Source organism: Myotis davidii, unplaced genomic scaffold (genome assembly GCF_000327345.1).
Source record: "Myotis davidii unplaced genomic scaffold, ASM32734v1 scaffold332, whole genome shotgun sequence".
Classification (NCBI taxonomy): Eukaryota; Metazoa; Chordata; class Mammalia; order Chiroptera; family Vespertilionidae; genus Myotis; species Myotis davidii.
The window spans coordinates 7816441-7831621 of record NW_006285779.1 but is presented as its reverse complement, the minus strand read 5'-3'; the positions used below and the strand labels follow the sequence as shown (position 1 = coordinate 7831621).

Below are 15181 nucleotides of genomic sequence, written 5' to 3'. Positions count from 1 at the left end.
TCGGGGTCCACTCTGCCTTCTGAGCTGGGTCAGCATTACCAAAGATGGCAACATGTTCTGGTCTGGGCCTCCCGTGAAGAGTCTGATACATCTCTTGCTGCAAGTGGTTGCAGTCCACCTTTTTCAGCCTGAAATTAAACATCATGGAAGCTGCAGTCCAATGCTAACTTAATAATGTAACCATATTAGCATATTAATCCAAATATTAGAAACTAGAGGTCCGGTGCACGAAATTCGTGCACTTGGTGGGGGGGGGTCCCTCAGCCCGGCCTGCGCCCTCTTGCAGTCTGGGAGTCCTCGCCAGCCATAAACCCGGCTTCTGGCTGAGGGCGCCCCCCACTGTGGGAACGCATTGACCACCGGGGCCACCTCCTGCGTTGAGTGTCTGCCCGATGGTGGTCAGTGTGTGTCAAAGCGACCAGTTGTTCCGCTGTTTGGTTGATTTGCATATTAGCCTGTTATTGTATAGGATAATAGTATAAAATGAATTGGAGGGAAAAAATCTTCAGTAGGTATAGAGGACTGTCAGAAAACTCTTAGCATTATGAATATCATTTAGATTCTAAGACTATTCCTAACTAGCAATCTCTGAACTCTCGTTCAAAATATAGAAGTTACCATATCAACATAATCCCTAAATAGAGACAAAACTGTGGGAAATGATGGGGGAGCAATGAATTACCTGAGTTTGCATCCAGACATTGCATTCACCCCAAATTGTACTTTGTGTCTCCTGACAGAGCAAGTTCCATCACCCTGGCTCTGCAAGAGGGTCATCTGAGTTAGAAAGTGATGGTCAAGGAGGTCATAACAGAAGAAAAGTAGGCAGACTGGAAAATGTATGCTCTTACTGTTTCCTTAACACTACTTACATTTTATTAATATCATGGTATCGTTCAAGTCACAATTTGTTTTCTTCTTCTAGGAATTAAAAAGCACACAGAAATAGTGTTTTTCCAAAAATGGTTAAGCACACACCAGCATATAAATACCTCATTAAATAAAAATCAGTCACGATCTTCACCTTCAGCCAGTCTAAGATGTTTTAAAGCCTTTGGTCGTATCACCATTTGAGAATACACTGTATTAATGGCTTGGTAAAGGAAGTCCTGGATACCTAAAAAATGGGGGACTGCAGAATTGGGAAATCCAAAAGATCAGCAGCTGCAGCTTTTCTCATTAGTCTGCAACAGGCCACTCAGCCCCAGAAAGGATACAGAGTGACTTATGTCACCAGTTAGGGCCAAGAGTGGCTTCCCAACAATGTAGCCAGGATTCCCACTTCTGGGACCAGGAAGGGAAGTGGCTGCGCTCTGAAGAGCCTGCAGAAAGAGTAAAGAAAGTCACTTATGGAGGAAGGCATGCTCTCACACCTTCCACTGCTTTCTTCACACCCTTCCTTAAGGCAATGCAGAAAGTTAGCTGCACTGGGGGCCTCCTTCCACACTGTAGGATTTTGCAAAAATTTCTATTCCAATGACTTCCATTTTTATCCCCTGAAGTAAATCCTGAGTGATCTGAGTATTGAAATTTACTATATAAATTCACTGTATGGCACTGCTACCAAGGGTTACAAGCAAAGATCTATTAACCCTGTTTTTAAAAAATTACTATCAATTTAGGTCTGAAAGGAGAAGGATTTAAATGTAATTTATAAATATATTTTAATTAACTATAGATTTTCCAGAGATGAACTCGGAGAGATGAGACTTGGTTGATCACTTGGAGGCAGAGCTGAGAACAAAACTGGACTCGGCAAGGTTCAAAAAGTAGCAGCAGAAGAAAGCCAAAGGTGGTGATCAAGATTGGAAACTTAGGTTAAGTGAGGAACGATTAAAACACTGAATGCCATTTACATTTTTGACAACGTTCACAAATACACATAGACAAAAATTCATACTCATTGTAAGCGCGTAAGCTCAAATAATACAGAAATATAAAAGTGAAAAAAGTATCTACTGAATGCACAGAAATATGAGAATTTCTGTGAGATGATGGCTGAGTTTATGATTCAAAATGACTATTTAAAAAAAGAGTTTGGATTTGACATTGAATTCCTGCTTTGCTGGGGGCCAAGCAGAGAATCAGAGGAAATGTTAATGAACAGGCACTGCTGAATCCCTATCACTAGTAGTTAAATTATGGCTTACTAGATGTGGAGGCCTCTTGCACAGTGAATACCAGTGTACTCTATGGTTCCCTGGGCTTTGACTCTGTGCTATAGCAGTGTCTGTTCTTTTCCTCTGTAGTGAAGGGGTCATGTATCCTTGTAAATGTATTCAGGAAGTCCGCACACTACAAAAAGAAATGCCTCAACCGACAGACTGAAGTAGGCCTTCATATTCTCACTCTACTTCACACGTGTTACAGACACAGAGCAACTGTATTCCTTCCTGCTCTGGCCCCCGTAAGAGAAGGGGCCTTACCCTGAAGTGAATGATGAACTGCTGCTGTAAGGAAGCGCCTGGCTCAACAGTTAGGTTGGTTTGTTCAAAACTGACAGAGACCTTCTGGATTCCCAAAGTCCCATTGGTCTCTATCTCATAGATGACCTGCAATACAAAAGTAGAATCGATTAATAAAGATTATTTAGTGGGCCAATTATGTGTAATTTAAATTTTCTGTCTTTAAGGGTTTTATTATAAATGAATGAGGGCATAGCATGGTGACTACTATGAACAAATCTGTATATCTGAAAGCCGATAAGAGTAGATCTTGAAGGTTCTCATTGCAAGAGAAAAATGTGTAAGTGTGTGGTGACGGTTGTTAACTCACAACTGTAAACCTACTTTTGCCCACCCCGTTACATGAATCAAATCATATTGTACATCTAAAACTAATTCAATACTATATGTTAATTATATCTCAATTAAAAATATAGCCAAATGAGGAAGAATAAACAAGTACTCTTAAAAACACACGAGAAAAGAGAGTAGATAGAGCTCTTAAAAGGTCCATGGGAGAGGGGAGTTTTAACATTTGAAAGGGAAGAAAAATAAGTTTTGACTGTGTGCAGAGGAAGGTGAGAGAAGCACAGGTAGGTGGATGGAAACCTGGTTTACTTGGCTGTCCCATGTCTGAGGATGAGGAGAAATAGCAGCTGGAGATGGAAGTTATAAGCAATTGATCCTTAGATTTCTGAACATAGTCTTTAAAGTTACACTTTAAGATAATTTTTACTTCCACAGGTTGATTAGAAGAGAGAGAACAGAGGAAAAGTTGATTAGTCTATTTCAGATCTTCAGATGATACTGACTTCGCTAACAGAAGAAAACATGGTCAGTAAGAACCCTAAGAGACTGCCTATCAACAGAGGAGTCAGAAATACTCTTAATGTTCACAACACGCAATACTGGAGGACGGTAGCAGTGGAAACGGCTGAAACACGGTAGGGAGGAAGGGGATGGGCTCAATTCTTGACATGTTAATTTTCAGGTAATGCACAAAACTTCCTGTGGGGTCGGTGTGGTACTGAAGATGAGGTACCTCAGTTATGGCGAACAACATTCATCAATCCAGAACCTGAGGTCCCCATTCCTACCTGGGAAACAGCATTCTGACAAGTGTTTCCAGCCAACAGAGGAGAACCAGCCTGTGAGACGGGTGTTACAGGAACCTGGAACTAGCAAGGGAAAGAAGGAAATGAACTAAAATTGAAAGCAGCATTTTCTCTTCTAGCTACATGTCAGCTAAAATGAGTATTTTTCATTTTGACCATCAACTTTCTTTCTCCTTCCGCTGCCAGACTACAACTTAAGTTCAAGTCACTGTCATTCTAAGCCAGCACATCTCAAAGCATATTTCTCAGAACGTTGATTCTGAGATATAACATAAAGGTTCCATAAAGGTCAATTAAGTTTTAGGAATATGTATTTGATACCTGCCTTTAGGGATTACGAGGGCCCTTAAGCCTATTAAAGACTCCAAGAAGTCCACCCTAAATATAGTGTTAATATTTCCCAAACTTCTCTAACAACCTTTTGAATTCTTAATTCATATAACACTTATTAATCGTATAGAACACATGGAAAACATTGTTTTAGACTCACACTTAACATTTTGATACATCACAAATGCATTTTCTTTCACCATTATAATCAAGACTGAAATTGCCTCAGATGCAAAGGGACCAAATATTCACTTTATTTTTTCCTGATGAGCAGCATCATACCTTCATATTCTGCAGATCAGTCATACCTCTTGGCACCTAGAATAAGAGAAAAGCAAGAAAATGAGTATGCACACATCTTAGAGAAAATCTCCAGGGGCCTGCATTTTCACATTTGGGGGGGCAATAAATCAACATATTAGAATCATTTGCTTCCTCTCTTCTACCTGCCTCTTCTTTACACTAAAACGCCAGGAGAAAGCAGAAGGGAGGTTGGATGGACTGCGATGCCCATCTACTCTGAGCTCTACTGAAGTTTTGATGAAATAGTGAGATGTCACCCTTCTCACCCTCCCTAGCCAATCCCATTGGCCAGGAGGTTGAAAATCTCTAATCATGGCCCTGACCGGTTTGGCTCAGTGGATAGAGCGTTGGCCTGTGGACTGAAGGGTCCCAGGTTCGATTCTAGTCAAGGGCATGTACCTTGGTTGCAAGCACGTCCCCAGTAGGGGGTGTGCAGGAGGCAGCTGACCGATGTTTCTCTCTCACTGATGTTTCTAACTCTCTATCCCTCTCCCTTCCTCTCTGTAAAAAATCAACAAAATATATATTATTTTAAAAAAAAGAAGAAGAAAAAAAGAAAATCTCTAATCATGGCTATATAGCCCTAATTCTTTCATCTTTCTTCAGACAATAGGACTTCCAGCCCTCTGCCTTTTATGTAGCTCTTGGGCATTCTGACTTCCAAGTTAGTGCTTTGCCCACAACCCAGCAGTGGGCAGCATGCTGACTTTAAACCCATAGTGCTGAGAGTGGGAGAGAAGGGATACCCACCTTCAAGACTGTGAAGTTGTAGTAAGAGACAGCATTGAGGGCTGGGTCCAAGGTGCAGCTGTTTGCCAGATTCTTGAAGAAACGGACACAGGTTGTACTTTTACTCTCCAAGAAACCTTCACACACAAAGAATTAAGGGGGTGGTAAATGAGAAAGCCTATTCTAACTTGAAGAAAAAGGTTGGCACTTTTGCTCTGACGCACCTGCAGGATTGCTCTCGATACAGTGTCCCCCAGCTCCAACTCCTGCAGGCTGCCTCAGCAAGCTTACTACAGACCACTCTGAGAAGTAAGTCAAAATGGGGTCCCCAGCCTGAACAAAACATAGCAGAAACTTAATCACCATGAAAGTGGAGAGAAGTCCACCAGAAACTGAAAAAGTAGAAACAAAAATTAACTCAGCTTGTTCATGTGGACAATACCGCTCTCCCAAAGAATGGACAGCGGTTTACCTAGCTGCAGCGGGGGACCTCAAAGATACCAGTCACTTGTTGGTTATGAGGGAAACATCAAACCCAACAATCCCATCCCCTTCCCCGGGCTCACCCTGTAAAAAGGTGCTGGCGACTGCGTCTGGAATGTTGAATTGAATGAGTTGCCTCCAAACTCTGTAGCGGGGGTCTGGAAGTTGGATGCATTGACTTTTGGGGGCTTCTGGAAGTAGTTTAATTTTGCTAAAATGTGTTTAGAAATAAAAGGGTTTTAGATAAAAGCAAAATATTTATTTTTAAATGGTTTGCATGCCAAGTAACTAATATTTTTATTGAGGCATAATATATACACAGTAAGCTTAAGTATACAAACGCAGTAATCTTAAGTGTAAACTCAAAAGAATTTTTACAGCCCTAACCGGTTTGGTTCAGTGGATAGAGAGTCGGCCTGCAGACTAAAAGGTCCCAGGTTCGATTCCGGTCAAGGGCGTGTGCCTTGGTTATGGGCACATCCCCAGTGGGGAGTGTGCCGGAGGCAGCTGATCGATGTTTCTCTCTCATCGATGCTTCTAACTCTCTATCCCTCTCCCTTTCTCTCTGTAAAATATCAATAAAATATATTTAAAAAAAAGAATTTTTACAAATCTACATAATGTTATTACTACTACTCAGATTAAGTTATAAAACATTTTCCCAGAAGGTTCCCGTTCAATACTCGATCTTGAGTTAACAATTCTGATTTCTATCATCTTCTAATTTATTTGTAATCTGTTAAATGAATTATTGTTTTAGTATTAGTATCGGAGGTAAAAATATAGCCAACACAATGGAAAACAGTATGGAGGTTCCTCAAAAAATTAATAATAGAGTTACCACATGACCAAGTAACCCCACTTCTGGGTATATAATCCATCCTTTCTAGAAGCTGATAATTTACCTTGGGAGACACAATGTTTATATAAACGGAACAATCCTAAGTATCCTATAGTTTCCAAGGGAATGACTCTCAGGTGTTGTTGGGGAAAGAAAGTTCAAAACTACTGGTCCAGAGCAGTAGCAGGATGGGATAGGAGGCAGGAGGGGAGATCAAAAGCAAGGAAGGCCAGTTGGATGCTATTGCAATAGCTCTGGAGCAGTAAGCCTGGGACTAGAAGGCAGTGGGAGATTTAGAAAGGATGGGGCAGCCGCAGCTAATGTGGTATAGCTATCATCAGCAAATTTCCAAGTCTATTTAAAAACCTTAATAATAGCAACCACCTCTCATTGCTATTGCACTCTAAGGTTAACAGATCCCTTTCACATCCAGGGTTAGTATTATTATTGCTTATTTCGCAACGGAAGAAATGAGACTGGAAATGCCAAGGGATTTGTCCAAGTCTGAGCAGCTGGTAAGTAAACGGCAAGGCTGAGATCCGACTCTAACGCTCTTTCTCCTACATTGATGCTTCATAAAATAAAAACAAGGTTGGTATATAGGTCATTTTTCAAAGACATTCATTCACGTACTATTTGGTGCCTCCTATGTATCGCTTGCTGGAGATTCAGCGAGAGCCTTCATGGAGATTGTAGCAAGTAGGGGAATAGAATCTACCTGGAATTATCTGGGCCAACAGGGATGATTGAAATTAAAGTTCTGTATGGGTTTTCTGACCCATAGCCAATAGGGCACTAAAAGACTGCAAATGTTCACTAATAAGAGAAAGAGAGAGGGGGCAGGTGGAGAAGAGGAAGATAGAAATTCTCAAAGGAGAAAAAAAAAGTTTAAAAACAAAACAAAGAAAAGGACAGAGACAAAAACAGCTTTCAATAAATGTTAGGCAATAAGAACCAACACGCTTCTACTCACAGTTGTTCACGTGGACACAAAACTGCTTAATTCCATTTACATCCACGAAAACTCTTGACGGAAATGGGGAATTACTCCTGAAGATAAGGGAGTTGTCCACACAAACCCAACTTGAAGACCTGTGAAGACACAGGATGAAGAAGGTACATTTAGAAGCACGGGGCTAGGTCCAAACAAGGTTGCCCCATAGATGTCAGTCAGATGGCAAAGAATGGCTTTTTGGGCAGCCACCGGACAACACGAAGGTCCCAGTCTACGGGACAGCCCGGCTCTAAAGATCCCGAAGAGCAAAGTCACTTCTGGGAACACCAGGGCAAGCCCACTCACGGTGGAAATGAGGGAGGCAGGCAGCAAGGATCTCTCTCCCTACTTCCAACTATCACCCATTCCAGGGCCCCCACCCCCTCTAGGGCTCACCCTGCACGGGCAGCTCACCTCACGCTTCCCGGAAGGCAGAAGGAGAAAACTGTCCTCGGGTGGAGAAGAGAGCAGTCTCTGTCGCAGCAGCAGTTTATATCGCAGGTTCCAGGAGTCAAGTCGCAGACACAGATCGGTAAGACTACGAAGGTGCAACATAAAGTAGAGCGAAAGGGATGAGGAGCCCTGAATTCTTCCAAGTGCATTCGAATTCCCCCCTTCTGGCAGCCCCAAACCTCACTTGGTAGCAATTCACTTTATTCACAGAATTTTAGAACGAAGCCTGTACTTCCCATCACCTCCCCTCCCCTCACCTGGGAAGAGGTCCATGGCCCCATCTCCAGGCGCTGAAGGGGTCCCGAGCGTAGGGAACACCGCGGAGGTCCCAGGCCCAGCCCGCGGAGTTTCAGTCCCCTCCGAAGAGGGTTCAAGGGTCCCGCTCTGCGACCCTGGCCCCGAGGAGGTGAGCCCCGGCCCTGGCGGGGAGGAAGAGGGCTGAGGACGGACGCCCTCGGGGGCCAGCAGGAAGAACACCTGCAGGAGCGCGAGCGGCGAGGTGTACATGGGGCCGCTGAGGTCCCCGAGTGTTTGCAGTGCCGCCGGACGCGTCGCTAGGTGACGGAGGGGGCTGAGGGGAGCAGTCGCAGAGCGTCTACGTCATCTGTTTGCCTCTGCTCATTGGCTCATGGTGGTGGCTGAGAACTCTTCAACCAATAGAAAGCGGCGTTGTTACAGCTCTTTCGGCATCGTTTAGTGTGCGCCCTCCTCCTTAGGCCGGGCCCCGCCTCCGTCGCTTGGCAACCGCCAAACTGGCGAAGGCGCCCTCACCCCGCCCTCCGCTAGGTGGCAGTAGAGGTTCAGCGGAAAGACCGGGGCCGCAGGAGCCGAGCGGGCTTCCCGGCCCAGAGGCCTGAGCCCTTCCTTTGATGGAGGGAAACCCCAGAGTCTGGAACTAGAATTGCATATCGTTCCAGATTCTAAGCAAGGAAAATTCCACGAAGGAAAATACAGCAATTAGAAAGATTCCGCTTCTTAGATTTTAACACTGAGAAATTACTAAAACATATCAACCTCAATAAATGTGTGAAATCATAAAATGTGGACGGCATGTTTGTTACTACAAAAAATAGAGAAGGGGGTTGAAAAAATGGAGTAGGAAAAAATGTGAGAAGATAGAGAAGGAGTAAGGAAAGGAGACATTTTCTAGGGGGTGAAGAGAAAATAAGATTCGGGGATGGAAATAGCCACGGGATGGAGAAGAAAACATTATTATTATTATTATTAATTATTATTATTATTATTATTTGCTATTACAAACCGCTCCTTTCTGTGGCCCTCTTTGGGAAATGTGTGGCTCTTCTGCTTTTCTAGAGCAGCAGTGCCGATGGAGCTCCCGCAGTGTTGGAAATGTTCTGTACCTGCACTTTCAACATAGCAACTACCACAGGCTCTGTGTGGCTTCTGCGCACCTGAAATGTGGCTACAGTGACTGTAGAGCTGAATTTAAAGATTTTCATTCCAAGTTAAATAACTCCACGGGACTAGTAGCTACCATGCTGGGTAGTACAACTGTCGGTGGTGAAAATCTTGCTCCAGCGAGGCCCAGTGTTTTCCTCAGCCTGCCCAGTTCTTACATCTGGATCATTTCCGTGCCTTGGTTTTCTGATATAGATTAAGGCCTGGTAAGAGTTATCTTAAATCTAGTACCCTTAGCTAAAATCTAGCAATAATGCCTCCTTTTCCAAGTGATCACTTTAGAGAGAAATTTTAGGATAACTGATCTTGTTCACATTCTCTGACAAGATACTGATATTCTAATGTTTTGAAGTCAGTAGCTAAATGTATCTCTGTGTTATAAATGTTATCAAACCTATTTTTATATGATTGGGTGATGCTAAGGAGAGTTTCTATATTTGAGTTTGGGTATAAAACATTTATCTATTTTGATAGTAATTTCTGTAGGAAAAGGCCAAGTTCAGCTTATCCAAAAACATATGTAATTACTGGAATATGAGGTCCACAAAACAGGAGGTTTTGTCTGTTTAGTTCACTGTTGTGTCACATGCCTAGAGCAGTGCCTCAGGCATATGTTCATTAAATATTTTGTAAAAGCCCTCACCAGTGTGGCTCAGTTGGTTGGGCGTCATCTGTGCACCAAAGGTTGCTGGTTCGATTCCAGATGAAGGGCTCGATCCCAGGTAGGGGGTGTGCAGGAGGCAGCCATTAGACATGTCTAATCAGAGTAGGTTAGATTTCAAAGTTTGGAATTTACACCATAATTCTCAATCAATGGTAAATTATTCCTAAATTTATTAACACTGGCCAAAGAATCTGTTGGTTGAAGTAATTTCAGGGTTGAGTTTGGGGAAATTACATTTCAGGATCTGTGTTGCTTTTTCTTATTCTTGAATTTCAGCACTTGACAAATTTTTTGGAATAATTATTTTTTTTCTCTTTGTTATAGTTGGAAAAAATATCACTTGGTCTCTGTTGACACCAGAGGTAGTGGCACTGGTGTATTGTTGCTGTTACATGCTTGTAGGAATCTTTGTAATATAGAACTGGACATTCTTTTGGGATCTAATATTTAAATCTGAAAGATACTTTTGAGGAAGGAGAATTAAACCTATTCACATGTGTCATGCAGATGCCAGTTTTAATATGGGGACCAAGTCTTCAATTGAAATAGCTTAATATGACATCACCTCAGAAGCAGAGGTTTCCAAATTAGATCATAGGATACTAGCAGCTGTCCGTGTTTGGTACTGAAAAGTTCAATGTGTGCTTAGAAACTTAGCCAAGAGATTGGATCAACATGGCAGATGGAGAACAAATTCTATCCTCTCCTCACTCCTCCCCTCTTTCCTAAATCTCTAAAAATTACAGAAAGGGTAGATGGATACACACACTCATGGACATCCATGCACATACCTTGATATTGAAAAACACGAAGGGGTGCTCTCAATGGGCTAGACATTATGAGAATCCTTGAAATATAGAGGGTAGATGGGATTGAATTGAAGGTGGACAAATAAAAGTTGCATAACAGAGGCTTAATACAATCTTAAGGATGTTCTAAGCACACCGTAAGAAGCTATTTGTATCAGTAGGGCCCTTGGACAATTGTATGAGTTATTGATTGAGGTACCACTGTGTCTGTTTAAAGATAATACTTTGCAAAACTACAGTACACTCAACCAGAGTATTGGCATTGATACAATTCACCCATCTTCTGCTTTTCCCAGTTTGACTCTTGTGCATGCGTGTATGTGTGCATTTAGTTCTATGCAATTTTATCACATGCGCATTTTCATGCACCCACCACCATAGTAAAGATACAGAACAATTCCATTGCCACAAAGATCACTCCTATTATCTTTTCATAACCATTTCCACCTCCCTCCTCCTACTCCACCTCTCCAGGAAGCATTTTTAAACCATCATTAATCTTTGTAATAACCATGATTAAAATAACTATGTAAGTTAAACAGTGGTTCACAAGCAATTATCCAACTAAATAAAATAAATGAAAGTTTAGTAGCTCTGAGAGAATTTTCTTGCTTATTAGATTATTAAACAAAGAATACATTATAAAGGGAAATATGTTTTCACTTTTAAATCTGTTTTAAAACCTTTTCTTTAGCTATTTGTAGTTTTCTAGCTATTAGTATTAATAGCAAGCACTGTACTAACAATACACTACCTACCATTCCTAAATTGAAACTCATTTGTGAATTTATAATGTTATCTTTTTCCTTAATGTAAGAGGGGGTATCTATTTTTGTTGTTGCTTTTTGTTTTGCTTTTCTTCATTTCATCCTTTGGCAACTGTCTGTGGTTCCATCTTTTCTGGAGTCTGAGTCTGTGTAAATTTCACTTTGTGGCAGAGACTCCTAGTTGCTTACCACAGGCCCATTCTCCCTTCTCTCTCAAGTAAACAGAACCTTACTTCTTAACTGAATACAATGTAGCCAAAAGATGACATTTGCCAGCATCCTTTGCAGCTAGTTGGGATTATACATGTAGTCTTGACCAATGAAAATTGATGGGGCTTTGGGGAAATCTCTTGAGAAATTCAGGCTGTTCCCTTTTTCCCTTCCATCCTGCTGCTTACATTTTTAGTGAGATGGCTGGAGCTGGAGCAGTCATTTTGGAACTTGAAATGAGACGCTAATCAAAGGTAAGCAGCAAAATGGAAGAAACCTGGATAGTGACAACCATGGAAACCTCACGCCTGCCCAGCATTTCCTATCTATGGCCTTCTTTCATATACAAAAGAAATTATTTCATAAAAGACACCTGCTATTTAAATCATAACATATTTTAGTGGGTTACGCATACTTACATAATAATTAGAACTCTCAAAGACCAATTCACACGATTACTTTAAATATATTTACACATTTAAGCTAGAATTTCTATTAGAAATTAAGTTAGACTTTAAGCTAGAATTAAACTAGAATCTCTGTGTTGGCATCTATCGTCTTTTTAAAAATTCGGTTTGTGATATTCCTGGTTATTGGTATAAACCTATACCTTTTGGGTATTCTGTTATGAGACTCGAGTATAAAGATCCTACTCTGGCAGTGGAAGGAGGGTGCTGCCCCATAACCTCCAGGGGGCAGTACAAGTCCATTTCCTCACTTGGCCTCTGTTGACACCAGAGGTAGTGGCACTGTTTGTGGCTGCTGGCAGAGGTGGCGGCCAGCTTTCTCTAAGTCTGGGATATATGAGGCAAAAAGAAAACCCAGGGAACGCACTGCTCTGTGTCATTTTGGGGTCCCAAGGTCACTAGCCAGTCTTCCTTCCTCTCTCCACTTTTTAGGTTCTTCTATATATATAGTGTCCAAGGTTTTTAGTTATACTTACGGATGGGAATATGGAAAAATATATCTACTCCATCTTCCTCAAAGTGGAAGTACATTCTATATTCATTTTATTATTGAGTAGAATTGTCAACTCCTGCATGCTGCCTTAACTAGAAGTCTCTTTACTTTTGTCTCAATCTTTCTTCCTTCTCTCCACTTTTATATTTTCTAGTTTAATTAATCATCATTCTCAGTGATCTAAGTTAAAAAATAAAATGTAACTTTATTCAAAGCGTGCTAGTGACCTACTGGTGTGTTAACAAACCCCCCCAGAGTTTCATGACATAAAATGACAACTATTTTATTATCATTATGGATTCTCTGGGTCAGGAAGTTGGACAGGATACAGCAGAGAGGACTTACCTCTGGTTTGTGAGGCCTGGGGTCTCAGCTGGCAAGGCTTGGATAGCTGGAGGAGACTGTACTGGCTCAAATCATCTGTAGGTTTCCTCACGCACATGTCTGGTGCCTGGACTGGGAATACTTGAAGGTTAGGCTGAGTTGGGACTATTAACTGGAATGCCTCCTACGACTTAGGCTTCCCACAGTGTGGCAGCCCCAGGACAGTGGACTTTTAAAATGGCAGCAAGGAGTAAGTGTGCTGGTGGGCAAGGCAGAAGCTGCATGGCCTTTTTGGATCTAGTCGTAAAAGCCATATAGTGTCACCTCCGTTGTACTCTATTGGTTGAAGCAGTTACAAGCCCGCCCAGAGAGTATATGGGCCGCCCCCCACCTCTCAATGGGAGATATGTCAAAAAAAATTTGAGGCCAATTTTTGAAACTTCCACAAAAGCATGTAAAATATGAATACCTTTTAATACAAACTATATCAGTTAAAGTAAATGTAAATGTGTAAAATATTCAGTGTCTTCAAGGAATTATTTTTCTTCTAATATAATCAAAATTATCTGCTAAATTCAAAGGCAAAACATAAGTGATAATTAATAAATATAAAAATTTAAATTTGTTTAAATACAACTGAAACTTTTAATTCTGTTTTTTGAAATTTAATTCGGTCTCATTAAATATTTCTAAACACCAAAAACTTCATAACTATGTTACTAATGTGAAGAATAGGTGCTGTGTTTCATATGTATTATATCTAGACTTACAAACATGCAAGTTTAGGATAGCATTGTTTAATATTGCCAATTTTCCCTTAGTTGCCATGTACAGCTGTGGTAATAGCTGTGCTAAATCGTGGATAGTGGATATAAAGAGTTCAAGAAAATGAACACTATGCTCTATTGGCAAATATTTTACTATTCAAAAATCTGTTCTCGTCATGGTGTTTGCGGGGGAAGGGATAATGAGCTAATTTTTTCTTGCCCAATTATTTTTCCAGCTCAAACCCTCCTCATACTTTGAAGTCATGTCCATTTCTGATATCAGCAGTGCCACAGGCCTCGATTCTTCATTTGGACACAGTCAGCTTTTCTGTCCTGGACACGGCAAGAGACGTGGCAGAGCGCTGCTATGGGGCTCGGCTGGTGTGAATCACTGTAGCAGACGGGTAGGACTGTGAGCTGCCCAGTACCATCCCTGAGCACTGGGTCCTGGGTGCAGGGGTGCCCCTGTGATTGTTATCAAATTCATCATTTGTGGCTTTCTGGTTTAAGGATCCCTAGGGCAGGGGCCCCTTGAGTGGGTTTGAAGGCGGTGCCGCTTCTCACGGAGCATGGACCTTCAGACTTTGGTCGCACTCATTTTTGCTCTAATTCAGAATTTATAATCCAAGGGGCTCCCAAGAACATGAAGCTCCTCCAACAATGGGGTTCCATAGTCAATTTCGCCCTAGCTCCGGTTCAGAAGTTGATAGGCTGCCAATTTGTCCCAAATAGTTCTTAGTCCAAGGAGGCCAGTCAAATTATGGGGTTTGTTTGGGCAAAACATGGAGTTCTAACATCACACTTGGTACTCACAGATTTCCTGACCTTTTGATTTGAGCCATGGTTTTGGTACATGGGATTCTTTTATTTATTTGAGTGGGGAAAAGGACTCATTTAATCAAGAGAAACTCTTATATTAAGAAGCCTAAACAACCTCCAAAACATAAGGCCTTCATTTGATTTATTCTGTAGAAATTTCTTCTCCATATCTGAGAATGGTGATCAGAATTCAGTCTGGAGATGACCTCAATGTCTCTACCTCCTCTTTTCAAGTTGTCTAGGAATTTCCTCCATATAACTTGTATGCAATTCATACTTCATAATCATAAGTTTTTTATAATTAATACCCTTTCTTTGTGGAAATATTCTCCCCGTCTCCTCTCTCACTATTTATTGGTCAGATCAATATTCATAATCATATCAATATTTAGAATTCATTTAGGTGTAGGCATTTTCTTCTTTTTTAAAACCTAGAAATTGTACCCATTATTGTTACTTTTTCCATGGCTATTTACAACTAATTGTGGAGTAAAATAATTTGTCCACAGTTAAAGAAATCTAAGATATTTACAAGCAGGTAGTAGAAGTGTTTTAATTTTGATTGGGGCTCTCTTAGTACCCTAAAATAACACCAAAATAGTATTACCTATTTATTTGATTACTCCTAGCAGTGTGATGCAAAAACCCAAACCAATCTAGAATTTTCACATTTGTAGTGACGGTTGTGTAAACATCAGAGTATTCACATAAGCATTCTGTAAAAATTAAATTGAGTATAGCTCTGTGAAA

General features: G+C 41.2%; 1 protein-coding gene across 1 annotated transcript in view; it reads right to left on the bottom strand.

Annotated features, from left to right (window-relative positions):
* Nucleotides 1-8295, bottom strand: part of TCTN3 (tectonic family member 3) — a 16661-nt gene extending 8366 nt beyond the window's left edge. The window contains exons 1-12 of the mRNA XM_015559392.1: nt 7950-8295; nt 7654-7777; nt 7219-7337; nt 5488-5615; nt 5146-5254; nt 4943-5058; nt 4172-4207; nt 3542-3622; nt 2427-2552; nt 1218-1322; nt 683-777; nt 1-128 (exon numbers count right to left, since the gene is read on the bottom strand). The exon at nt 1-128 is cut by the window's left edge and continues 12 nt beyond it. Of these exons, the coding sequence (XP_015414878.1) occupies nt 1-128; nt 683-777; nt 1218-1322; nt 2427-2552; nt 3542-3622; nt 4172-4207; nt 4943-5058; nt 5146-5254; nt 5488-5615; nt 7219-7337; nt 7654-7777; nt 7950-8199 (1417 nt within the window). The 5' untranslated portion in view covers nt 8200-8295. The remainder of the gene's footprint in view (nt 129-682; nt 778-1217; nt 1323-2426; nt 2553-3541; nt 3623-4171; nt 4208-4942; nt 5059-5145; nt 5255-5487; nt 5616-7218; nt 7338-7653; nt 7778-7949) is intronic.
* Between the last annotated feature and the right edge of the window lie 6886 nt (nt 8296-15181).